This window comes from Dermacentor silvarum, chromosome 1 (genome assembly GCF_013339745.2).
Source record: "Dermacentor silvarum isolate Dsil-2018 chromosome 1, BIME_Dsil_1.4, whole genome shotgun sequence".
Lineage (NCBI taxonomy): Eukaryota > Metazoa > Arthropoda > Arachnida > Ixodida > Ixodidae > Dermacentor > Dermacentor silvarum.
The window spans coordinates 174,108,464-174,135,973 of record NC_051154.1 but is presented as its reverse complement, the minus strand read 5'-3'; the positions used below and the strand labels follow the sequence as shown (position 1 = coordinate 174,135,973).

General features: G+C 48.3%; 2 protein-coding genes across 9 annotated transcripts in view; one reads left to right on the top strand and one right to left on the bottom strand.

Moving 5' to 3' along the window:
* The window catches only part of LOC119436408 (PH and SEC7 domain-containing protein-like), a 297,543-nt gene extending 277,016 nt beyond the window's left edge, over window positions 1–20,527 (bottom strand). Inside the window, exon 1 of one of the 2 annotated variants that reach the window (XM_037703249.2) lies at window positions 20,327–20,527. In XM_037703249.2, the coding sequence (XP_037559177.1) occupies window positions 20,327–20,473 (147 nt within the window). In that variant the 5' untranslated portion in view covers window positions 20,474–20,527. The remainder of the gene's footprint in view (window positions 1–20,326) is intronic. The other variant, XM_049657507.1, reaches the window with a different exon arrangement.
* Window positions 20,528–20,777: 250 nt separating this feature from the next.
* LOC119435714 (bifunctional methylenetetrahydrofolate dehydrogenase/cyclohydrolase, mitochondrial-like) overlaps window positions 20,778–27,510 on the top strand; it is a 71,158-nt gene continuing 64,425 nt past the window's right edge. For 2 of the 7 annotated variants that reach the window (XM_049657621.1, XM_049657612.1), the window contains exons 1-2: window positions 20,778–20,972; window positions 21,043–21,239. In XM_049657621.1, the coding sequence (XP_049513578.1) occupies window positions 20,893–20,972; window positions 21,043–21,239 (277 nt within the window). In that variant the 5' untranslated portion in view covers window positions 20,778–20,892. The remainder of the gene's footprint in view (window positions 20,973–21,042; window positions 21,240–27,510) is intronic. The other 5 variants (XM_049657602.1, XM_049657592.1, XM_049657615.1 and 2 more) reach the window with 3 other exon arrangements.

The following is a 27,510-nucleotide window of genomic DNA, read 5'->3' as shown; positions in this document are numbered from 1 at the left end:
CACTATAGCATTGTTTGGTAGACAGAACCAACACAAATCCACAAACTTCTCATCGTTATATTAGTGTTCTCTCTTTCTCTCTCACACACACCCACCCACACACGCACGCACGCACACACACCGCAATTACACCGAGCCGACGGTGTCATCCTGTTCAGTAAGATAAGCAATCAATCAATCAATCAATCAATCAATCAATTAAAAATCTACCGACGCTACTAATCTTGGAGCGAATTTTTATTTTAGCATCAAAATAAAATAACACACAATTAAATGCTGAGAACACATCCCAATTTGTTATAATGCAACAAATGTGCAACACATAAGACGCCGATGCACAGAACTACGGCACTGTACGCTTCTGGCAGCAGAACACAATGCCGCACGGGTTTCCTTTAGAGGAAGTCCGGTGGGCTATTTCGAGCAGCCTTCCTTTTCAGACCATTTTGTTTTCTTCAGAAGGCCTGATGAGGAGGATACGGTGGCCAGTTCTAACCAGTTTCGACGGCGTAAAAAACATCGCAATTTACAGCGCGCAACCCACGCAAAGAAGGGAGACATGTCGACGCTGCACTCGGAGCTAACGTGCAAGATCTGCTACTGTTGGAGGGGCAACACCCCCTACAATACCCCGTTCCGCTGCAACCTGAACATTCCTACAACTTATTGGCCCGGATATTTACGTATCTACTCCCTCTTGCACTTTTGTACCCTTCCACTTGACCTTTCCTCCTTTTCCAGGGCGTCTGACAGAAATACAGGAAGACGGAGCAGTCTCAGCTGGAAACCGATCGAGCGCGCACTACTAGTTCGTCATCTTATTCTTCCACACTTCACCATGCCGGCGCCGAAAATCTCCAGTACAATACATATATTTACAACGCCTGCGACCTTTTCTTTTTTTTAATACTTTTTTTTTAAATCCAATAAACTCAACGCAGAGAGCCTGCGTGTCTTCATTACACATTTAAGCGGCAATGAACGAGTGAATACTATATGTAATGAGGTGCTTCCCCTATACAGAAGTCGACGCGGCTTTGTGCGTGCGAAGCACACGTTGGCACTTTGAGTGTCAGCCGGCTGACACAGATAAACCAACCGAGATCTTGGTGATAATGCGCAACTCTGCCGGGGCAATCTTTTCATCATTAGGAAAAACAAAACGACTTACGGATCCGCAACTCCCTGAACAGCTAGCTAGATAAGCTAGTTGTTCGCAGGGAGGTGCGGATTTATTAACATACATTTAGAATAATAATTTATTTAACATTGGAATATATATATATATATATATATATATATATATATAACATGTAATACATAGTTAAATATTAAAAATAATTAAATCCAATTGAAATAACTTTATCTTAAGGTTACTTAATTTAAATTTATAATTAAATTACACAAAATAAGTTATTTTATTATTACACAGTTATCATATGCGGATTTATTATATTTATTACTTATTATATATATATATATATATATATATATATATATATATATATATATATATATATTATACAATAGCTATAGCTATAAGCTATAGCTGTTGTATAATAAATAAAAGGAAAGTCGTGTTTTTTTTTTTTGTCAGCTTCAGCGCCTGGAGTATTCTACATTTCATTTTTTATTTAATTAATGTGTATTCAAATGTTTATTTATTTATCCAATTAGCCCAATGATGTAAGGCGCCTATCACTGAACTACTTGCATCTTAATTACGATACATTACAGCACCACTATGACGCTACGAGCTCAGGTCAAGCATCATTGATTTCAATGCGCGCGCCCCTGCACATAAGCAAATAAGCAAGCAAGCAAACAAACCCGAACGACACAGACGCCAGCACAAGACTACAAGAATCCAGAGCAACAACGCTAGCGACTCCGTGAGCCGTGCGTGACACCCGCAAGCCAGACGCCGTCTGCGGAGGTTCCACGTCACGAGCAACGTCCTCCGGGTCGCATGCGTTATTCCAGGAACATTTGAATGGAAACGTATATGCCGGCGACACAAAATTCCAATGAATTTCTCGACACCATACAGAAACGGCATGCCAAGGCTGAGCGATCCAGGAAGAAATCTCGCAGACGCAGAACCTGATTGACGAGTCTTGACAGGCGACGTGTATACAGGGTGTCCCAGCTATCACGCAGCACGATTTAAAAAAAAGAGGAACGGCGTTACGCGAAGCCAACCTAGTGCGTATACTGTTTCCAGTACAGCGGAGTAGCCGCCAGTAATTTTTTCGTTACTGAGATTTAATTAGCTAATTGTAATTAATTATGTAACTCGACAAGTACTGTCCTAATTATCAAAGTGTCAACGAGAAAGTTGTAGAGCAACATGATAAACTCCCGATACAGCTTTCCGTTGCTCAATGCGTGCAACATAAAAGCGTTTTTCTGAGTGTGAAAGAAGCCAGCGAATACACGCAAAGTGCCTCGAGCGGCCAGTCGCGCGGCAATTCTGCGTGTATTCGCGGGCTTCTTTCAAACGCGGGCTTCAATCATTGCATTCTACCGGTGTTAACATATGGGGCACAAACTTGGAAGTTAACAAATAAGCTTGAAAACAAGTTAAGGACCGCACAAAGAACGATGGAACGGAAAACGTTAGGCCTAACGTTGAGAGAGAGGAAGAGAGCGGTGTGGATCAGAGAGAAAATGGGGACAGCCGATATTCTAGTTGACATTAAGAGAGAAAAAATGGAGCTGGGCAGGGTGACGTAACGCGTAGGGTAAAGAACCGGTGGACCATTAGAGTTACAGAATGGATACCAAGAGAAGGGAAGCGCAGTCGAGGACGGCAGAAAACTAGGTGGGGTGATGAAGTTAGGAAATTTGGAATCAGCTGGCGCCAAGACGTTTTTATTGGAGATCGCTTGGAGAGGCCTTCGTCCTGCAGTGGACATAAAAATAGGCTGATGATGATAACTGGAACGCCAATAATTTTTTTTTTTGCACATTTTGTTCACGGACATCTAGGAAGTAGCCCTAGCCTCGGAAATCCTGCTCATTAAATAATTTACTTCATTATTACCCGGTTTTATTTCCGCAAGTGTAACACGTGCCTAAAGGAAACGTTTTTAAAAGTCACTTCGCCAAACTTTTTAGTTTCTTTAATCAAAGTTAGTCAATCAGTTTACTTGGACAATGCGATTTATCATGCATATAATGCCCGCTTCTTCTTGTCCACCTCAGGAGGTATAGAATAGCGCTGCCACAGTTTTTATCTTCTTCTTTGTTGTTCTTTTCTTTCACCATTTTAATTTGTTCGAACTACAAAAGAACAAAGAAAGAAACCGCTGGTATTTCAAGTTCGCGTACACTACGCTCCGGTAGCTTGACCAGAACGCAAACTATCCCGTTAGACCCATTAGCCATTAAACCCATTAACCGGCGTTCGGAGCGACCGGGAAAAAAGGATTGAGTGAGGATCACAAACGGTGACGCGACGCGCAATCGCGGATCCCCTCAGCTGAGGGTGTATAAAACCGGCGGTAATCTGACTGCCACTGCTATAGGTCCGACACGGCGGCAGCTCAAGTAATCAACTTGCTCCAGCGCACACTGTGGTCGTCTATCTGGCAAGAAGACGCGGCGGCCGGCGCAGTCGAGCGAGCCCGAGCGCGAGCCGGCGGAAGAACTCGGCGGGGCCGGCGGTCTGCAGGATCGAGCTAGCACGCAGCATCCGCGAACCTCTCAACGGAGCGCTCCGGAAGTTCCACGGGAGGCACGCCACGGGAGAGGACGGTCCTCTGCGGCGGCGCCAAAAGAGGCGTTTATCGGACGCTTTTTGGCCAAAAAAAAAAAAAAAATCGAGAGAGAACCTCCCCCTCGTCGTTCCTCATTTCTTCGTATACGGGCGCGGCGCCGCGGTGGGCCGCGGGGGGCTAAAAATACGCCTTTCCCCGGACACTTTCACAGCGGCGACGGCGCATGGTGCACACCCTGCGCCACGCGCTGCGCGGCTTGCCTCGCGCACGCAGCTGCACAAGAACACCCCAAACTCCCTATATATTCGGGTACACGGGTATTGCATGTTTTTTCTCGCTTTTAAAACAGGAAAAAGTGGGGAGAACAAGAATAATTCGGCAAATGAGGGGGCATCTGTCCAACCACGCACCCTATACTACAGACACGAAAGCTTAATTTGGCAAAGAGGGGCGCGCAGTTTGCCGCGAGTTTGGCCTCTCAAGAGGATGAGAGAAACTGCAGGGCGAGGTATACGGTCACGCTTTAGATTGGCTTCACGCGCTTTTCGCATGCAAAAGCAATGCATCGCAGTGTTGATACAGTTGTAACGTACACGTAAGCACGCGCGCAAAGGTGCCCTTTTACATCAAAACACGGCTGCTCGAGCTGTTGAGGCTCAGTTCACCCCAGAACGCTGTATAAGAAGAGAACTGCATTCAGTCAGTCATCTTGGTATTAGTCTATAGAACAGCATGAAAGCGCAATTAGCAGATGACGCGATCTCACTGGATTCTGCACGTGTTTGCCTTATACAGAGCCGTTGGGGCATCTTAATGTTGTCTCCATTCAATGTCCCCATCTGATTTGATGGATAGATACTGCAATCAGATATCACGCCAGCCGCACATTCGTCGCGCCACAATAAACGTGGGAATTGTGCGGTTCTGGCATTACGAACAGTGTGGAAATTTAAAGCGGTTGCGCCCCTTGACCTCCATGCCAGTATAAGAGACAACATGGCGCCGGCTCAGCGCGTGTCGTTTTCAAAATGCAAAGTTGCGAACTGATATTGCGATTGCTTCACGTCCTATATATAGATTTCAACGAAACGTCGATAACTCGTTAATGTGTCATAGTGAACGAGAAACACATAACACGAGAGAAGGACAAAAAACGAAGAAACAAACTGAGAACATAAGTTGGTGGAAAGAGCCCACGACAACCAGATTCGAAGTGCGTCACTAACTTTTCATTTAACGGGCAACTCCGGCGATTTTTTGACCCTGTCAAGCTAATAAAATATTTAGGTTCCCGAGACCCTCCTGTGAACGCGCCTGATAGAATTGTTCCGCAAATTCGAACACAATGTTAAATAAGCAAAAAAGCGCAAAAACGAAACCGAAACCTGACCAAGCAGCCGAGCGAACCTCTGCGTGTGACGTCACGAGTGTACCCTCGGCGGAGAAGGCACGCAACGCATGCCGGTCTCGCCCGCGGGGCGAACCAAACCAGCGAAGAGCAGACGCTCAGCTTATCCGTGACTGCGCCGGACCTTGGGGAGACCTTCGGGTGGCATTGTAAGCTGCACCACCCATTCGGATCTGTCAAACAGTGACAGTTATGATTCAGACGAATTCAATAGCCACGAATCGCCGTCCGCATTCGACCCGCCACCACTATAGAGCCAGCGCCCATGCGCAAAATATCGCGCTGCAACATGAAGACCAAGGGTAGCCCTAACCACACCACTGATTGTTATACGTGCTGCTTCCTATGTTACGTGTTTTACCCCTTCTCAGGGAACCGTTTGGCATGCTCAATGTGGAGCACGACTTTCCGCAATTGTATCCCGCAAGAACGCCGCTGACGACTAGTCCAAAGCACCGACCGGTGCATTTGTTTGCATCGGCAGTTACAGCGACCACTCGTCGTTCGCTTGAGATAGCCGCTCATCGGTGACATCAATTAATGTCAGAACATATCAAAACACGCAGATTTTGTGCATGTAAGCATGCAGCGTTACATCACTCTGGGTCGCGCTGATATGAGCGACCACACACCTTCGAAAACAGCGAACGGGGGACCATAGTTAGGGGGGCGTTGTTGTGCAACCTGCTTATCGTTCTTCGTACTCTCGCCATGCACACAATTAGCGTTCCGTTAAGTAGAAATAGAATAGGACATTGCGCGTATAATCGTTCATTTAGAGAACGCACAGTTTTCTCGCGGAAACACCGATGCCGTGAAGTATGACATCGTTGGCAGCTGAACGAGACGGTTGTTTACGCATGCTGTATCGAAGGGGCCTCCGCTTGCTGCCCATTTGGGATACGAGGCAGACAGTGCACCTCGTAAGCTAAATAATGAGTCAGCATAACAATGGGTAAAATACACCCATGGAATTGCGTAGTCACATTTCATTTAGGGAAGCGCCGGCCAGTCAGTACGACTGGCCGCATTCGAGAACGGCAACGTATACGGATGTTGATTGCGCGTCGTGTCGTCGCTTCTAGCGTTCTGCGTGTGCACTGTACGAAATGAGGAATGGTTTATTTCAAATCCGTATGGTCAAGAACTGAACTACAGAAGCAGCTTTCTTCATCCTAATGGCTTAATTAGCTTCATATCAGTCGCTCAGGTCCGCCAGCAGCAGACGCACGAACTCGACCACTGTTAACCTCGGCTGAACGCGATCGGCATCTCCTCAAACTGTGTTTGCGGATGGCGAGGCCTGAAATTCGTTCAGCCAGCAACGCAACACCGCTTGCCACCCCCCATTACTTGCCCGTCTACAGGAAACGCAACTTCTCGCGACAGCAACATCTCACGCCAAGCACTAGCTCACGATCGTCGACTCCTGCACGCTCTCGTCCACGGTGGTGCTCTCGTCGCTGTCGTCTGCACGATCCCGGCATGCTCTGCGTGGTACACTCCTGACGTCATACACAATGTGGCCTGTAACTGAGGAGGAGGTAAGGTAGGGTGTTCGAGGCAATTAAATTCGTTCGTAAAAAATCTGCGCAACTCTCAAGCATGCTTTTTTTAGGACATGACGGAAGTGTTCAGAGGAACACACCCAGCGAATTTCATCGACATCCGTTGACATGGAAAAATCCCTGCGATTCTTACCACAGCAGTTTGTTTTGAGTACATACAACCAGCAACCAAGATGTCGGTGCCCATGCAAACTGCGCCCGCGAAACAGCAACCACCTTTGTGTCCACAGCTTTCAACATCATGCACAGCTCCCAATCGAGGCTATCTCGCAATTAAAGCAGTCTATCAATCTACCATGCAAGTTCTCAGAGCCCCTTGAGTTAGGCAGAGCCGTGCGTCAGCCGAGTACTGCAGTCGTAGTAAACTGGCCCCACAACGGCCAGAAGATACACGCAAGATCTGCATTGGCAAAGCATGCGAAAACAGGGTTCTCTTCCGTGCAGCAATAAAAAGCATGTGGCAGAATGAAGCATCACAACTTGGAATGCGCGGCACCGGCCGCGCGTCACAAACGGAAGCGGCACCTCTGAAGAGTTCGACGGTATAGGCTCTCATCCTCAGAGGTTATTCCTATACACTTTCCCCAACCATTAAGAAAAAAGGTCTGCAATCGGAGACTGCCACCGTTGCGCCAGAAAACAGCACGGAGACAGGACTCACGTGTATATACCATCCAATCGCAGCTGGGCCCTAAAAGTAACAAAAGTGCAACAGTTGTTCCGTGTGGAGGCTTTCTTTTCTGAGAGCGCAGCGACCGTATTGATCGGCTCCAACAGCATGAGCCTGCATTTTTACGACGGTTAAAGAAGTAAAAACATATGCCGAAGTACAATTAGAGATACGCCATATCAAATCACCCAGCAGGTAATCGTGCGTCCAGTTGTCCCGAGTTGCCGGTGGAGGCCCCGCCGGCATCCCAAGACTCCGTTGTGTACTTTCGAATTTAACACACAACCATGCTTACAGTGCGAATTTCAAAGTACCAGCTTTCTCCTATTTGGGCCGTTTTCGCACAGGAATATAGTTCTCGGAAGCTTGTTATAGACATAATGTTTGACTCTCTTAGAATGATATTACGTAGTCCTCCTTTGCCGATAAACAATTTACTATACTCAAGCAGACGCTGTCAAAATTTATCACGCTATGGTGCACGGCGGTTTCCTTTCACGCCACGGCGGTTTCCACCCTTTTTCGCTCTTGCGTCTGGGCTTATTCTACCAGGATTCCTCTCATGGTAAAAGGGGACGTTTTGAATTTGCCGGAAGGGTAATTTAATATAATGCAGCTGAACCATATACTTCTGCTCGGTCTGCTTTTAAAACACTTCCCATGCCACCACAAACAAGAAATGTGTACCCGGAAGCTTTCCATACAGCCACTCCATTGAACCAACGGTCACAAACCGTATATATCGTGCTCCATTGTGAGCCGGCATCTGCCTGTGTCTACAAGTAAAGCAGCAGGTGGACGATATGATGAGCACGAAATAAGAAAATCAGCGGCTCCCCTGGCGCAAGCGTAACACACGCGCAAAGGTAGAAGGAGCAGAAAAATGAACAAGAACAAGGGCGAACAGGGCGGACCACAAAGGCGCAAAGTCTGCGCAAATGTACCACCAATGCCGAGAGACCCTTCATCGCGTAAGCTCATTTTATTGATTAACACGCCGACAGAGCACTCGGCGCGATATTTCTGTCAGGACTAAACTGTACACTCGCGGAGGTCGTAAAAGAGAGAGAAAAATATCTTAGGCAATGAGAAAGCTCGTTTCCCCGCGTTCCGCGAACGCGCCTTATACGAAGCGAGCCGCGAACGACGACAGTAAATGCCGGCCAAGGCAGCCAGCCGGCGGCGCTCCCGGGCGAACAGACAAGGCGACGACACCATTAGCGCCCTGACAACGCAAAAAACAACGAAACGCCATTAACGCTCGCGCGAAGAAAAAAAGACAAATAAGCGAGCGAGTGGAACGAACCGAAGAAGACGGTTTCGCCTTTCAAAAGCAACACCGCGCCTCTACTGGGGCGTAGTATATATACACGGAGGTACCGCGCAGCAGACGAACGCGATGTGTGACACACATTTCAAGGCAAACTGAGGCGGAACCTGAAAGACGACGACCACGCAACGCTGGGAATAAAGAAACCAAGCAAAAAAATAAACTAGAGCGGTGCCCGGGTTCCGCGCAGTGCCACAGTGCCGACGAAAAGCGAGAGCACACGTTCACGCCGCCGCACAAGTGGCGCGCGAGCGGCGCCTATCGATTTCGCGTATCGCCCGCGCGCCCCGCAGGCCCGGCTATCACTTTCTCCAGAGTCGTCGTCGTCGCATCCGCGCTGCCGGACCCCCCGGCGCGGGTTCGTCGCCCCATATTCTTCGGGTGTTGCAAGGCACCTGTCGTCCGCAAGCGCACACACGCGCGCGCGCGTCCGCAAGGCCGCGCCGAGCGCGCACAATGGGGACTTTCGGGCAGTGCACGGCATAAACAAAGACCCACGCGAAAGAGAGACGCCGACGACCAGAAAAGTCGAGACGGTAGCGAATGGGCTTCTGGCGACGGGGCACAACGACAATGCGGAGCGGCTACCTCTTCCGCCTGGCCATATTGTTTTGTTTCCTTCGCCTCCGCCAGTCCTGTGAGTTGTCGCCTGTCGGAATGAGGACGCCGGGGCTGGCATAGACTCGCCGCAAGCGCTTTCTCTCCGGTCGATCCATCACGCGATAATCATTACCGATCTTCTTCAGCGTCTCCTCTCACTTAAACCACAACGCGAGCGAGTAGACGAAAATGCCTCAATTGCTCTAGAGCACTTTATCGGTGGGCACGTGTGAAGCATAAATGAAGACGAAGAGGTGGATGTTTCAACGGCTACTGTGACGCGCCACCTACACCATGCTGTGTGTCTAGGCTGCGGAAAATTCTTTTTCAAGGCTTCCTTGGTTCGTAAACTTTTGACAACGACCGTACATTATTAAAACCTGGTGCGCTGGAGGACAAACAACAAGGCTGATCAAGATGGTGCTGTCCATAGTTTTATATCTATACTCACATGCATGCGCTATCAGTACGGCAGCTAAGCCATGAACATGGTGGCCAAGATGGAAATGGTGGGCAGCACACCTTTTTTTTTTTTTTCTTGAAGCCTTTCGAAGCTATTTCCTCACTACAAATTCGCTATATGACAATTAGACTCATTTAGCCATTAGTTAATACAATTAGACTGTTTTCAGAAACACGACAAACAAAAATTTGTTAAAAATATCAAAAACGATCGCACATGATGAGCGCTACAGCCCAAATATCATCTTGTATACTAGCTATAGATCTATAGAACACATGCACTCGAAAGTGTCGAGATTTCTCTACGAGCCGCAAATTCTGAAATTAATTACTTTTGAGTGTAAGACGCACAACTGCTCTAAAGAAAGGTTGCGAGGATACCAGTCAACAGGAATGACCAACAATGACCATGAAAGAAAGCACACTGCATGCGCTTTCTCAACGAAGTCAGGTCGCATGGATGTAGTATACAGCCAACGATTCTCGCGGTGGACAACAGGGTGCCCCGATGCACGCGCCAACTAGAAACCATAATGGACAAATTACTGCAGCGCCAAATTTAGCATGAATCTATACGGTGCGGCCACCGGAATGTGATTGACGCAGCCATAGTGACAACTTTCATGGAAGAGTACACGAAGGTTTTGTAAAGCAATCGTAAAGGGCCCTCACGCGTGCAAATAATTTCCTGTGCCGGTGTACAATCCTTATACTTCTAGAACGCATTCACATCGCATGCTAAATTGACCACCTTTAAGTCAGACGTGCCAACTGCGTTCAACTACGGTTTCTCTGAATGAGGGATCGCGAAGAATGGTATTAAAACGACCTGCTGTCCCGCACGGGTGCTTCAAACGAGAAGATGACTGGATGAACCTTTCAATAAAGTGAGGGAATGGTCTGTGGTAAGGAGCGCTTCAAGATATGTCCAGTTCGGTCTAATAGGGCAACTAGGGTCGTGCATGGACGTTGAGACAGCTCGGACAGTGTTACACAATGCACAGCATATCGACTGCAATTGAAATCCGCTTACAGTGCTTGAGTGTGCACCGGTTCGGGTCAGGGTTCGAGCACCCAAACCCCCCACCGCGAGTTCACACATACCTGCTGTTCTCACCCGTCTACACCCCCGCCCATCAGTGCTCCAACAGCGCTGTCATCCCAATGTACTTTAGTAGTGTAGATTTCTTTTTTGTCCTCGGCGGCACGTGTCCTGCTGCTTGAACAGAAAACATCTGTGCTGGTATATTTAGAACAACCGACAGTGCTCATAACCTACCACTAGAAGGTCCCATCTGGTTCGAATTATTCGATGTTCGATATAGTATATTCGAAACATCTGAACTTTGCTTAATCGGTTCCATGAAAGATTACGGGCACCTACGGGACAATAAGAAAGAAAAAAATTCCGAAGCACTAAGATAAGTTCACTACCAATTTTATCCATAAGCAGCATGTGTTGAAGATCATACTTAAGTCGCTGCGCGTATAAGCGTGTGGAGGTCATACTGCATTAACAGCCCTGATCAGTTGCTCACATCTGCGTTGTTACTTTTTTATTATTTTTTTTTCTGCCGCGGCAGAAGAGAGGACATCGCTACAGCTGTGCAGTAGCAGCTCTAGAAGAAAACGACGCTTCAGAGCGAGTGCCTTCAAAACAGACCCATCACTAATATGGCAGCTGTAGTTTCTACTGTACGTGATCCGCCTGCCCAACGCAGAGACTGGCCGAAAGGATCAGTCTGCTTCAAGGAGTTATTGCAAAAGCAACAAGGTCACCCAATAGTGCTCTTCTTAAATCTTCTCTTAAACTTGCACTCTCCTGTCCAATTCGCGGTCTAATAGCGACCTAATTACCTGTTCAAACGTCGTTTGGTCACAAACGTCCTTGCAGCCGCACACTAATAAGCGCATCGTTTAAAAGAGCTTGATTGCGTTTGTAACATTAATGTTAACGAGCTGACCAGTAAACGCTTCCCACAGTTAAGAGGCACCTATCACGTTGCACGTACGTGTACTCAAGATGGGAGAAAATCGATTAAGAAAGCGCCAAAAAAGGGCACATGCAGCCAATAAGTTGCCCCGCAATAACGAGTTAGAAAGAACGTCGATAACCGTTACCCAACCGACCACTTTTGACTCTCTAAACAATGAGCACCTATACAAACCGTAGCATTAATGAGTGAAATATTACGGCCTATATCGAGGACAAAGCTAAATCGTCGGAAGCGAAGGTTTACAAGTACGCAAGCTGCGAACAAATTCTCGAGAACGGGGCTCTTCTCTCATTCCTTTGGTGGTGCTTGCGCAAGAGAGGCGCCCTTACGAGCAGTAACATCATTACTGACTGTGCAACGTGAGAAGCACACATTAACATACTTAATGTTAGCTGCCAACCAGAATAGCGCATATTAATCAACCGCAGCGCCTACACGGCAAACACTAAGCACATAGCCCACGTTGCTGGAAACAATGGAACAATGAATGGCCACAGCCAGGAATACGCGCCTTTTTATTCATCAAGCGGCCGCAATGGCTGAGGAGCTCGCCGCTGTTATACCTATACACTCTGTGAGCCATCTATCGCGCCGCCGTGTAGTCGCGCGACGGTCATAACATCCACTATACGTTGCTCTGTCGCTAATCGGACCGTGCTTCCCGGTGATTCATATTGCTCGCAAGAACATTCCGATGCAACACGCGCATACCTATACGGCGCCGGCAACCCTTGCATTCTACACATGCCCTACACCATGATCTGACTGAAATCAGCATAGCAGCGCTGAGCTGACAGCACGTTGACGTTATTACAGTAATTATGCTGCGTTCTATGGAAATTAGAAAACAAAACTGTAAGGTTCTCTTATCTGTATTAATAATGTTGAGATAGAATGAATGAATGACTGATTTATTTATTTATTGACATACGAAAGAGCACCGGAAAGGCGCTTCATCTAGTTCTTACTACATATAGCACCCCCCCCCCCCCCCCCCCCCCGTCCAACCACACCTTTTATTTCACCGTATTGCCAACGTCTAAGGTTCCATGGGAGGAGATGAGAAGCAAAGCAGCGCCACAACAACCACTGCGTGAGGCACTTCAACAGCGTGGCAGATTCTTGCTTCAGAAAGACGAATAGAAGATTGATAAAAGGAAAAGAAAAAAAAATTAGCGCGGTAAGGAGCTGATTCATATAAAAAATCAGCTCGGTTCGATACGCGCCACAAGCATGACTTAGCAGCCAAGTAATTATTCGGCTGGTAAATTTTGACGTGCCAAATTATGAATAAAAAGAGGGGGGAGGGGGCACGGCAGCGCGCCGCCTACTCCCCTCCGCCCGGCACGATTCTCGACGAAGCAGCCCATTTGCGTGCAAATGGAGTAACAGCAAAACGAGTCTACAGCGGGCCCTGGGCCAGCGTATTCCCCTTCACGACCGCTGCTCGTCAGATCCACAGCGTACGTCACCCGCCACGTCCGTACAGCCAAAGGGTACGGCTCAATTATAGACTATATACGCAGCGCACTGCACAGAGGCTTACGACAGCACGGACGAGACTCGTCCCATGACAGAGACGCTTGCCGAGCCAGAAACGGGGTCCCACTGCGGTGCGAGCAGTGACATCGGCAGGCTCCGTCCGCGATGAAGGCTGCAGCCCGACGTGCACAATAGTATAATACTTATTTCCATTTTTTTTTTAATCGTTTGCTTGGTTCACGCCCCATCTTGTACTGTCAAGTCAGTCATTTTCTCACTGTCGTGCGTCGATGCCTGTCACGGAGCGGCATATTTTCGAATGGTTTGGACGCTGATTAACGACACGCCGAAGTACGAGCGTCAAACACGTGGGCTCCTGACTGTGCAGCGTATAATGCATTCGACATCGACACGCCGAATTACGAGCGTCAAACACGTGGGCTCCTGACTGTGCAGCGTACAATGCATTCGACATCGACACGCCGAATTACGAGCGGCAAACACGTGGGCTCCTGACTGTGCAGCATACAATGCATTCGACATCGACACGCCGAATTACGGGCGTCAAAAGCGTCGTGGCCGCTCGGGCTGCCATCTCGATTCCAGACGCGTCACGCCGATTACGGACCCCGAAGTGTGCGCGTACGGCCACATGGTAGTGCCGGGATCAGCCTTGGCCCTTGACAGTGGGAGAGAGGCTGATCTGCGGTTCTTCGTCCATATTGAGAGCGCGGCCAAGATTGTTGGGAGCTAAGAGAGCTGAATTCGGAGAATGCTACGTAGCGGCAGTTTCCCTACCTAGGGAACTAGGGAAGGCAGAGGCTATTTAGGCGCATGTTTTGGGCCCTGCTGATTAGTCTAGAAGCTGAACCTATGCGCTGCTGAGAAGCCGTTGGGGGGCTAGTGCCGTCCAGTATCGCCTGGGCCGCCTGGCCACGTCGGAACTCCGAGGAACTTGTTGACGTACGAGACGTCAAACCAGCGTCTGCAACGAAGCTCACGGTAGTTCGCCTCAAGTTAGCTCAACCTGCTTGAGGGAAGTCGTCAGATCTAGACTCCCGGGAAACCCAGCCCAGCAATTCGCATCCACCTCGACAAGATCGGCCACCAGCATTCTTCGGGAAAGCTTTGTGCGTCGACTTCATGGTTTATGGACTTGCTGCTGCTGCCCGGCCACGCGTATGACATCGTTTGTTTCTTTTTGTTTTCATTGGAACTTTGCTTTAGTCAATAACTGTTAAGTGTATTCTTGTGTATGTGATCCTCGCACTGTTTCATTTTTAGATGTACTGTTAATCGCTCGTATTAATTTGTCCTTATCATTGTGTATATTAGGCTCAGGTGTGTTAGTCTGTCTTGTGTTTTTTATTATTGTATTTATTAATCTGTGTGTATTTATCAGCCGATAAATATCTTGTTTTTTTTGTTTAACTCCCGACTCTGATCTTTTCACTGTGCTCGCTTGCGTACGGAACGACCAACCAGCTTGTCTACCCCGTCGATCGACTTCGCGCCGACGACGAATCGGGGACAGCTGTGACAATGCCCTATACTATAACGCACTCGCTCAAGGCCAAAGAGACCAATGCGACTATTTTGACGGGCTTGCTCGGCGCCGAAAAAGGCGCTGCTGGAGGAAAGCGGGAGGAGGAACACATGTACAGGTTCCGACTTCACTAAACCCCACATTTGCATTGAACTTTTCTAGTATTGCGCCTCGACACGCTACGGTGCAAGCGAAATGGCTGTACAAAGGAGGTCCACAAGGCACAGTCAGCATCGCCCGTCTTAGTAAATGCGCAAGTTTCTGGACGTCCAAGCACACCCGGGAAAACATCAGAAGGTAAAAGTGTTCAGTGTTTCTACAGGAGAATACCCGGGATGATGATTTATTGATTGATTGTAAATTACTACGGCGCTCACGTTATGGCCTTCGGTAGCCACATCCAGGGCGTACTATTTGGTCGCCGCAGCAAGTGCTCTCCCTCAACTTAACTTTTTTCTGAAATTTAACACAAAAAAAAAAAAAAGTAGGCCTGTACCTAAAAACCATTCAAGCGCTCACGTAGCAAATCACAGAATGTTTGAATGAATGAAAAAAGCACGTCGTGACATGAAACCGAAGAGATGAAAGGAAATTCGAGGCTGAAAGGCGAGAAACACGCAGGTAATGTGTGTCCAATGCGAAGTCCGCGACAAGCCTCGTTTTGCAGCCCAACTCCTATCTTTCCCCATTCACACCCATCTTCTATGCGTCCCTAACTTGAGTTTGAGATCCCTACCAAGGATATTAACAAGATGCTACTCTCGCAACCGCGTCCGGCTCTGCTCCAAAGGCATGCAGCAACGACGATATTGAGGGGAGAGATTTTATTTCGTGAGACCGGCTAAACCAGAACTATACTCATCTACGGCACTGGAAGTGAGATTACAGGACAAATTTATCTCTGAAAGCGATAAGGAAACATTCAGAGGTTAAAATAACTTCAATTCGGTGGCAAATGAAATCGGAAGCGATAAAATAAAATAATCACACGGCAACCACCACCGGGAGAGAGAGAAAAAAACATGTTGCACTTTTCTTTGTCCCATCGTTAAAATCAAGAGCATATGCTGTGGCATAAGGAAATCATAAACGAAATCATAAACAGCGTCGAAGCCAAAATAGCCCGCGACGAGGACGTCGCTTGCTTCTCGCCAGCACGACGCCTCTAAAGCCTGGATACCGCACTCGTGTTTCAGTAGTTCCCCGCAGCACAGCCAAGGCTACGAGACCTGCGAGCGCAGATTCTTGGGCAACGAGATGTAGTGCCACAGCACGGACCCACTGCTTGACTAAATGGCCTTGACAAGTGGTCTTTTCTGCAGGTATTTACATGGAAGCTTCTCTGCAAGTCGCAGCCGCGATATTGCTTCGTTTTTTAATAAAATATTTACTCAGGCTCTATGATACTGAAAATAGAGTTTTCTACTTGTTCGAATGAACTCGCGCGAAGAACAAAACAATTAATTAAATACTGTCGTATAGACATTAATTTGCGTTTAAAAGGTACAAATAATTAATTGCTTTGGCAATGGTTAAATTCATACGTCTAGTCGGCACAGCCACAACACCGCGGACGACACCCTCCTGGGTAGTGCTTCGTCATTCGCACAAATAGCGTCCGCACTTTCGTTTGTGCGGTATCGTTCCAATCTGCTCCTTTACGCAAAAGGAACGAAACAGTCGGCGTTGAACATGGTTGGAACAGTGCGGAAGGAGTGCGATAAACGTGCACGAATTATAATCAAGGGCCGCACTTACAAACGTCAGCGAGTGCACCGTGTACAAGAGGTATCAGTAGATAGCGTCACCATCCCGTGCGACACTTGCCGAGTGCTCATCCTGAATTCTCTGCTTCTGCTGTTTCTGCAACCGTCCTTCTCCTCTCTATCTCGAAATATCTTGAAGGCTTATGCCTTTTCGGTATCAGCGAATATGGAGTGCATTGGATTTTCTACCACTACTGTCACAACAGCTAATCTCGCTACGCAGTTGCACTGTGTTCGCAGATGCTGCCGCTGCCTGCGCTGCAGCGCTCGCCGCTAGCAGACGACAAGGCGCGGAGGGACACCTTACGAGCGTAAGCGAGAGAAGCACGGATTCTGACGTCATCAGCAGCTACGTATTATACAATCAATCGTACGTACATACGTATAGTACATATGGCTATGTCATGTGGTGTACGTTAAAACGACGATGGCATTTGAACTCCGGCAAAGAAATGTTAAAACATGATAAACTTGGGCAATCATGAAGTTGGTACAACGTCACACAGTTTCTACGTAAACGGCTACGAGGAAAATGGGCCGGTCCCGGCGACAGTGCAGTCAAACACGGCGTGAACTGTCGTAAGGAAAGAAGACGAGAAAGCTGCACATCGTGCACGCACCGGCTATTTGAAAGAGCGGGCTGCCTTTGGAACAAGATAAGCATGCGTGCGATCGTGGCCTTGTGATTAGAGCAGCGGGCTGCTGTGCTCAGCGGCAGAGGTTCGATTCCTGTCGGTCACACATCAGTTTCTGTTTATTAAAGCGATGCCGAGACAGGAAATAACCTACCTAATGCCAAGAATGAACGCTACGTACGTGGCGTCTGAAGACGGCCAACGGTATTGACGATTTTATGGTCATTCGATTCATAGGCGCCGCCATCTTGTGCTGTTACACAAACAATTTCTTAGTTTTATGAGAAGTTAAATTACGGGGTTTTACGTGCCAAAACCACAATCTGATTATGAGGCACGCCGTAGTGAGGAGCTCGGGAATACCACCTGAGGTTCTTAAACGTGCACCTAAATCTAAGTACACGGGTGTTTTCTGCATTTCGCCCCCATCGAAATGCGGCCGCCGTGGCCGGGATTCGACCTCGTGCTCAGTAGCCCAACACTTTATGAGAAGTCACTTAACATGGTCATGAAACGCTGAACGCATTTATACAACAGTTTTCATGCTTGTGAATCGACTGTAGTACCGTAAACTTCGTTGTTAAAGACAGAGAGTAGAAGCGTTATCAGCCCAACATGGCGTAACCTAATAAACGCTTCCGTAAAATAGTCTATAAAGAGCGTTCGTAAGCAATTCGAGGAGCACTCACTCCACAGTCTTTACAAAACAAGAATTACGTTCTGCTTTACCGCGCGACCCATTTTCTAATTGACAGTTATAGCATCTGCACGTTAAACACGAAAAGAGCGCAAAGGAACGAGACAAAAGATAGCGACTGACACCGCTGTCACTCGCATTCGTACTGCGCTTTAGCGTTAATCCCAGAGGCACCTAGCGCGTATACAGCGTAATCCGCTCATAACGATATACAAAACAAAATCCGATCGTTATATTCGGTTACCGTTAAACCACAACATACATTAATAGAATACTGCATTTTAAAAACATATCTCAGATCTCTATACACGAATTTCGAAGATACTTAGTTAAAACGAAGATAGATGCGAAAAAAAAAAAAGAAAGAAAAAAAAAACGAATTTCAGCGAGCAAGGAATAACATCAGGCTGTGTATTCGGCGTTAAAAGGGCGAAGAAGGGTTGAAATAAGTGTTTTCCGCGGCAGGCGCTTCACGTGTTTTTTTGAAGCTGCATAAAAGATGCGCCAAACAGTGGGGCGCGCTCATATGTGGCCGTCTACAACGACGCAAGCCCACATGTGCATCGTTTCTTTTGCAGGATTTCGCTATTTTCGCGAAGAACTGTGTCCGAAATGCCGTTATGATTGTTTTTCTATGTGTGGTTTTCTTGCACTGAGTTAATGTGAACGCTGATAATGCGTAAGTGGCTTATCGTTACAGGCGATATATCCTTATTGCAGTTAGTCAAGCTGCCAATGCTGCCGTACGCGGGGTTAGTTTTACAAGATGCAAGCAACATAATTTATTATTATTATTATTATTAGTAGTAGTAGTAGTAGTAGTAGTAGTAGTAGTAGTAGTAGTAGTAGTAGTAGTATTGCATAAGCAGCAGTGAAGTGCTTTACAGTATCATGACATGAATGGCGAGTAGGCTCCTTGCCTGCTGCACGTAAAAAGCGCTGTCATTCTTCTTTTGAACGTTTCTTCGTGTTCAGAACAACAGCAAAGTCACGCGCAATAGAGCCCCTGCAGGCGCCCAAGCTAAGCCACCGCCGTCCTAACCGCCACGACGCCCTTGAAATGCTCGCATACACAGACAAGCAGGCACAATAAACACGCCGTCCACCCTCACGATGCAAGCATGCTCGCAAAAACCGCCTGCGAACGACTTGGACAGCCAACTGGGAAAAGCTGCGGAGAGAGAAACGGGGGGGTGCTCTCGTTCTCTGTGAGCAGCCGAGGGAACTAAAGGTGGGGGCAGTTACTCGTGCTATTACGCTGACGTCTATAAAGCTTCTCCCGCTGTCCTTGCCCGGCTGATCTCGCCTTTACAACGCCCACGCTTCTGTGCACACCTACGCGAGGTAAAGCTCCGCAAGTGGACTGGCTCGCGGCCCAAAACTTCGAACATACGAAGAGAATAAGCTGAAAGCGCGTAAACGATCGCGTCCGAAGGCAGGCCAGCCTGCGAGTTCCGGCTGGTTTAAACGCCACAGTCTCCGCGATCCCCCCACCAAAGTGCGTAAACAATATAAACGCTGAAAGACGAAGTCGAACAAGCCTGCCGAAAGGCAGGGCGGCGCTTTCTTTTGCACTTGATCGACGTTATGACCGGTGTTGCGCAGCCCCAGACGCTATCGAGCGTGGAATGTTACGCCGCAGTTACTCATCGCTGGCCGGCAATCTTTCCAACCGCCGCCGTGCAGAAAATACTAAATTAGAAGGCGACCCTATGAAACGACCCTATATCAGTGCTATCTGCCTTGAGCGCACTTTCTGAACATTCTTGTCGGATCTGTTCATAGTGCAGCTGCCTGAAAGCGAATGGGGCTTTTCCAAAAGCTCCGCAACCGTTGAAGATCATGGATCTCTCTTCGATTATCGGAGTTCCGCAACTACAAAACGGAGCTATTTTCGAGGGAAGTTGCAGAAGGAATCAATACCTGTCTGTGCTTTTATGCCCTGGACGAGGCCGACCGGCCCCGTGATCGACACACTAAACGCAATAAAAAGAGAAACATGACGGTCTTGAAACAATGAAAGTAAGCACTATTCTTGGTGGTAACTGAACATCGACAGAATCGCAGCTCCCAGGCACACATGTGACTCTCGATTCGAGGGCAACTGCACGCAGCTGGCCCCACACGGCGTTTAAGCACCCCTAGAGCGACTGTCATCTAGCTGCTCACCACCCTCTTTTGGAGAAGGGCCCGAAAGCGGCAAGCAACGCCCATGCACTGGATCACCGAGTTCCTGAGAGGGAAGTCGGCGATCACAGCTGTTCTAGCCCGCGCAAAAGCGCAAACTCACAAGAGTTACAAACGGCCTCAATCACGAAATTCGCGCTGCGCTGCCGCTGGGAGATGCGAAGCATCATCCAAGGAGCGCGCAGTCGGAAGCCGCTGATGTCGGAAGAAACCAAAACTTGAGCAGCGGGCGCCGGCGGCTGCTGCGGGAACTTACCTGGCCGCTGAAGGCCGCCGGTGAGTTGTCGGCCACATCGTAGATGACGGGGGGAAGTCCCAGTCCAGAACCACCGAAAACAGAGATTCCAAATCCGAATGATTCACTTCTCTTTAGCTGGACACTCCGCAACTCTCGGTCGTCCATTATCCAGAGCCATGTGCCTATGCTGCCCCCGCAAGGCAGATGTCTGAATCTGCCAGTAGCCGGAGCTCGATAGCCGCGCTGGCGACAGCCGCGCACCTCCACTTGTGTTCATTTTATTCACTATCCTTGTTAGTCCACTATGCAGCAGTATTTTATCTTATAAAAGTTATAAAGAGACATTACATTTTTATACAGTGTTATTGTAGTTCTTGCTGCCTTATATTGTATTACTTCGCTCATACAAAAATGACATTCTCAAAAATGCTATCGCTATCGATAGCAGGCCGTTGCCACGGTAACCGAGCAAGCTTCAAAATGGATTTTCTCAATATGGCCACTTGCACTGTAAGACAGGCAGTTTCGCTAATGTAGCGTGCTTTGTGCCGTTATCGTGTGAAAGTTTGCTTTTATTATCAAACATGCATTCACTTAAGGCACTACGCTTTATTCGATTTGCCCGCAACTGTTCAGGATCGGCACACAAGGCGACACCACTTGAGTACGTGTCGATTTCGTTTGTTGACATCACGGTGTGCCGTGACACTGTTCCAAGTGTTGCGTTCTTTTAGGTTACAGGCATCAAGGACAGCCGAGGTCATCGACGGAAAACGTATTGCTCGTGAAATTGAAGGCGAAATTCGAACAGCGATTGATGACATATTTACTAGAGGTGGTCGGCGGCCTCACTTGACCGCCGTTTTAGTTGGCGACAACGAAGGGAGTTCCGTCTATGTGAAGAACAAGATCAAAGCTGCAAAAAGAACTGGTAAGTCATTATCATTTACGACTGTTATCATATTCGCAGCTTACATGTTAGGGAACCGGGGATGACCATTGAGCTAGGCTCACCGAACTTGTAACGGAGTAGATGGGAAAACAAAATTTTGCTATATAAACGGTATTTCTTTAAAAAGAGAGTGGACGTTTTAAAAAGTTCTATTGGTGGAAGTTCGCTTCAACCTCGCGTACGAACATATTATAATCAACCTATTTTCGGTTGATCACATAATATGCCAATTCAATTGGTCACGATTACTGCCAAGTTTGTCAAAGTAACTTCATTTCGATGCTTAGAAGTTGCGCCAAAGCACGTGTGTCGAACGGCTGTGCTAGACGTGTATGCATTTTTGAAAACAATGAATTTTACGTGTCTCACAATGTAGCATGTGTCCAAGCAAAGCCATATAGAAATTGCAATAAAACACGTCCGCATTCTTGCGATACACCGCGTTCGTTGGTATTGAGTTCCACGCAACCATGGTTCGCGGGCAAAAAAAAAAAAGTTTTTTAAGGAGGTTTGTCATGGAACGGTACGACCTAACCTTAAATGATTGGTGTGTGCGTGAGGAAACATAATACGGAGGTTTCTAATAATCTGTTGTGGAGATTCCTATGTAATTATGGAAAATTGAATAAAACAGTTTGAGATGCAACCTGCTCCGTCATATACACAAAGGGAGCCAACCAAGCTCTTTTTTTTTCATTGCCATTACAGTTAAAGAACACTCGTATCTCCCCAGAACAAACCTTGCCGCGACGTAATGCATTAAAATGTACGTCATAAAAACGAATCCCATACAGGGCGAGCATTCTCCAAAACTGATAAAATGTATGTTTTCTATGCTGCTTCTTTTACGTCATTAAGCGTGGACAACTGAGCTAGTTGGTTGTGATTAGCATTATGAAACATTGTTCGAGCGCACAAATAAAAACAAAAACACGATGAGAAGAGAGGCCACCCGTAATGGTGGACTCCGGATTAATTTTGACACCCTGGTGTTCTTTAACATGCACCTAAATCTGAATTCACTAGCGTTTTTGTATTTCGCTCCCGTCGAAATGCAGCTGCCGCGGTCTGGATTTTACCCGCCACCTCGAGCGATGCCATAGCCGCAGAGTTACCACAGCGGGCACAGAAGTGTTGATTTGACATGCGACCGCTTCTGTAATGTCGCCTACACCCTACGGCGCATTAATGTGGCTTTGCATCTGCACACCCTGCGTCAGTTGTCCACTTGACAAATTTGCATGGTGTTTATTTTTCAGAAACAGCAGAAACGTACCATACCGTACCTTAAGTTTGCTCGCAACTTCAAACCGCTGTTGTGTGTATAGTAGTAGCGTTTCCTTGCCTTCTCACGTCGTCTTTTCCCTCTCCAACTGTATGGGAACTGCGAGGGAAGAGTGGCAAGGCTGTTATTCACATAGGTCGGCAGTGTGGGAGAACACTCACTCACCATAATTTTTTCCAGGCCCCGCACTCACTCACGTTCACACTCATCTCCACTCACACTCACAGCACTCACTCGCACTCACACTCATCTCCACTCACACTCACAGGCACTCACTCGCACTCACCTGCACTCACACTCACTGGTACGCACTCGCACTCACCTGCACTCACACTCACTGGTACTCACTCGCACTCACCTGCACTCACACTCACTGGCACTCACTCGCACTCACCTGCACTCACACTCACTGGCACTCTCTCGCACTAGCACTCACCTGCACTCACACTCACTGGCACTCACTCGCACTCACCTCCACTCACACTCACTGGTACTCACTCGCACTCACACTCACAGGCACTCACTTGCACTCACCTGCACTCACACTCACTGGTACTCACTCGCACTCACGTGCACTCACACTCACTGGCACTCACTCGCACTCACTGGCACTCGCACTGACCTGCACTCACACTCACTGGCACTCACTCGCACTCGCACTCACCTGCACTCACAATCACTGGCACTCACTCGCACTCACCTGCACTCTCACTCACTGGTACTCGCTCGCACTCACATTCACTTACACTCACATTCACTGGCACTCACTCGCACTCACCTGCACTCACACTCACTGGCACTCACTCGCACTCACCTGCACTCACTCACTGGCACTCGCACTCACCTACACTCACACTCACTGGTACTCGCACTCACCTGCACTCACACTCACTGGTACTCGCACTCACTTGCACTCACACTCACTCGCACTCACCTGCGCTCACAATCACTGGCACTCACTCGCACTCATCTGCACTCACACTCACTGGTACTCGCTCGCACTCGCATTCACTTACACTCACATTCACTGGCACTCACTCGCACTCACCTGCACTCACACTCACTGGCACTCACTGGCACTCACCTGCACTCACTCACTGGCACTCGCATCGCACTCACCTACACTCACACTCACTGGTACTTGCACTCACACTCACTGGTACTCGCACTCACCTGCACTCTCACTCACTGGTACTCACTCGCACTCACCTGCACTCACAATCACTGGCACTCACTCGCACTCATCTGCACTCACACTCACTGGTACTCGCTCGCACTCGCATTCACTTACACTCACATTCACTGGCACTCACTCGCCGTCACCTGCACTCACATTCACTGGCACTCACTCGCACTCACCTGCACTCACACTCACTGGCACTCGCACTCACCTGCACTCACACTCACTGGTACTCACTCGCTCTCACCTGCACTCACACTCACTGGCACTCACTCGCACTCACCTGCACTCGCACTCACTGGCACTTGCACTCACCTGCACTCACCGCACTCACCTCCACTCACACTCACACTCACTGGCACTCACCCCTTTGAAATGAGTGCGAGTGTGAGTGAGTGCACTCATGAGTCACTTTGCCGATCTATACCGCTCACAATTCGTCTATATTCATAACGAAGCTTCCAATTTAGCACCTGTTGCATCGGGAGTGCGCCAAGGCAGTGTTTTGGACCCTGGTTTATTTTTAATATACATAAAAGATTTGCCTTCCCGATTACATGGTAACATCCGTCTATTCGCTGACTACTGTATTTCGTACCGTGAAATTAATCACAGTGATAATCACCATATACAAAATTCTGCCTTTTCTTGGTGTCAGGAGTGGCAGATGACTCTAAATGCCGGAAAATCTGTAACGCTAACAGTAAGAAAGAAACAGATATCTGAGTTTACTTACATTATTAATGACACACCTCTCACTTGTGCATTTCAGCGTAAATATTTAGGTGTCACTTTAACATACGCTCTCCGATGGGAAAGCCATGTTGACAAAATAACCTCAAGTGGAAATCAATGTACATGCTGAGCACTAAACCGACTCTTCTTTCTGAGAAGACACCTTCGTCTTGCGCCCCCAGATAAAATTTGCTGGCCTACAAAATGCTTGTTCGAACAGTGCTGAAGCACTGTTCCGTACACAAAATAACTCATTGCAAGAATGGAAGGGGTGCAGAGGAAGGCAATAAGGTTATGTTTTAATAAATACAACTTATCGGATTCATTGACTACATTGTTAAAGAAAGCTGGTTTATTAACACTGCAAAGTAGAGCAAAACTAGCACGTCTAAAATTTTCGTTTCAATTTATTCATGGTGACATAAACATTGACGTTAGCCCCAAACTCTCTCTGTCCATCTCTCTGTCATTGACATTAGACGTGTGCATGCTTGCCGCCCATGCTCGCTAAGCTCCCCTTCGGTCGATTGAGCCAAGAGAGCGGGAAATAGAGGATAGAGGGAGAGATTGACTGGGGGAGGGGGGGGGGGGCGTATACTTAGTGAACCACTTAACGCTGAAACAAACACAAAAGGGAGAACAAAGCTGTATCTATCATTGCATGTTCACTTTTTCTCCATGTATGCGAGCGTGCGTGTCTGCTATTCTGTGCTAACTTGGCTAGTCCCTCTTCCGCTCTGCCTGTTTATATAAGGAGCCTGTACGTGTACGTTTAAGAGGGAAGTAGGAAGAAAATGAGGAGCCATTCCACCCTCTGAACGCGGATGACCAGCGAAGCTGTAGCAAATCGCACGGTATTAAACGTCTTCACTCAGTGGAAGTCATGGCAAAATTTGCCGGTCATGATTTGGATATGTCTGCCATCAGCGCTCCAGCCCATATATTCCCTGGTGTATTAAAGAAAATGTCGCAGTTTCGCCCGAAAGGCGAAGCTTCGATTGCGATAGCAAATTAGTAGAGAGCTATACGAAGCAAGGATAGTAGTTTAATGGGCCGTATAAACTTGTAAACATTTGCCTACTAACTAAATAGACAAGCACGGTGTCACGTGCGAACAGGTAAACATGAACGCATCTCGCTCGATGACCGCGGAAACTCGCTGTCAGAACGCTGGAGTAAGGAGCCGCGAGCGAATTGACCTTCGTGCCGCCTCTCGCTTCAAAGCGAACTAAACGTCGAAAACACGGCGCATACAGAGTTACCGAGTCTAGTTGAACATAGTTCACGTCGCAAATCGCTTTGAAGAGGATGCGCGCGCTCCCTTTTTCCACGTCGCAGATCGCTTTCAAGATACGACACCCACGTGGCCGCCGCCGGAGCAAGACGACCCCCCCCCTCCCAATGCCTGACGCGCGACAGAAGCAGCGTGCTTCCGCTCCGCCTTTTCCCTTGCGCGCGCGAGATTGAGCAGCAAGTGTCGGCTGACCCTCGCAAGCTTGCACTCGCACACGCAGCATACCGCCGGCACGCTGCGACGAGTTTATCGTGTTTGGACCTTATACGGAACCTCACAACGACGTCCACGACCACGACAGAAGTTCGCTTGAAGTGTCCATATAATTGCTATCGCAATATAATATATCCGCTCATCTCATTATACATTGTCGCACTCATGCCTGATCCTTGGATTATTACGACCTTAGTGAGTGGTTTCTTTCTTGGCGTGCACAATCTGCTAGTGCAATAAGTCATCACCGCGAGTGAGCTTGTGCACGCAACGTGCCTCCATTTTTCCGCAAGCAAGGTGAACCGATATCACCTCTGCTTATCGTTCAAGCACTCACGCCATTCACACTCACAGCACTCAGTCACGTTCACACTCAGCTCCACTCACACAGCACTCAGTCACGTTCACACTCATCTCCACTCACACTCACAGGCACTCACCACGTTCACATTTACTTCCACTCACACTCATTGCCTCAGCTCCACTCACACTCACTGGCACTCACCTCCACTCACTCACACTCACTGGCACTCACTCACACTCACCTCCACTCACACTCACCGGCACTCACTCGCACTCACACTCACTGGCACTCACTCTCACTCGCACTCACTTCCACTAACACTCACTGGCACTCACTCGCACTCCCACTCACACTCACTGGCACTCACGTGCACTCGCACTCACTTCCACTCACTCGCACTCACCTGCACTCACCTCCACTCACACTCACAGGCACTCACTCGCACTCACCTGCACTCACACTCACTGGTACTCACTCGCACTCGCACGCACCTCCACTCACACTCACAGGCACTCACTCGCACTCGCACTCACCTGCACTCACACTCACTGGCACTCACTCGCACTGGCACTCACCTGCACTCACACTCACTGGCACTCACTCACTGGCACTCACTCGCACTCGCACTCACCTGCACTCACACTCACAGGCACTCACTCGCACTCGCACTCACCTGCACTCGCACTCACTGGCACTCACTCACGCTCGCACTCACCAGCACTCACACTCAGTGGCACTCACTCGCACTCGCACTCACGCCTTTGAAATGAGTGCGAGTGAGTGCACTTATGAGTGAGTGCGCCGACCATTGGGTATTCGTTCATTTTGCGACTGCCTTGGTTCTACCCTTTCTCTGCCTTCTCTCTACCATTCTATCTACGCCCCCTCTGGACTTGCAAGTTAGTAGAAGTAAGCGCTGCAGTTTCCACAATGCTTTTGCAGGGGGGGGGGGGGTCACGAATAATTACAGCTGTCAGGAGGCTAATGTGGCAATGCCCAGGCAGCTTCAGAGGGCATTGTGCACATGCTAGGTGATGGAAAGGTCCAAATGAGTTTTTCGCATCGCCTTTCCTCTCTGCCACGCTCCTTCCATGTATATACACGCTCTGACCCCCCCCCCCCCCTCCCCGACACTGTGTGCAATACAGCCACAGCAGCAGTAGCGTCTTACTATACTTAGCGCAAGAAAAAAAAAGTAAATAATTTAAATCAAACTAGAATTTTAATTTTACTTATAGA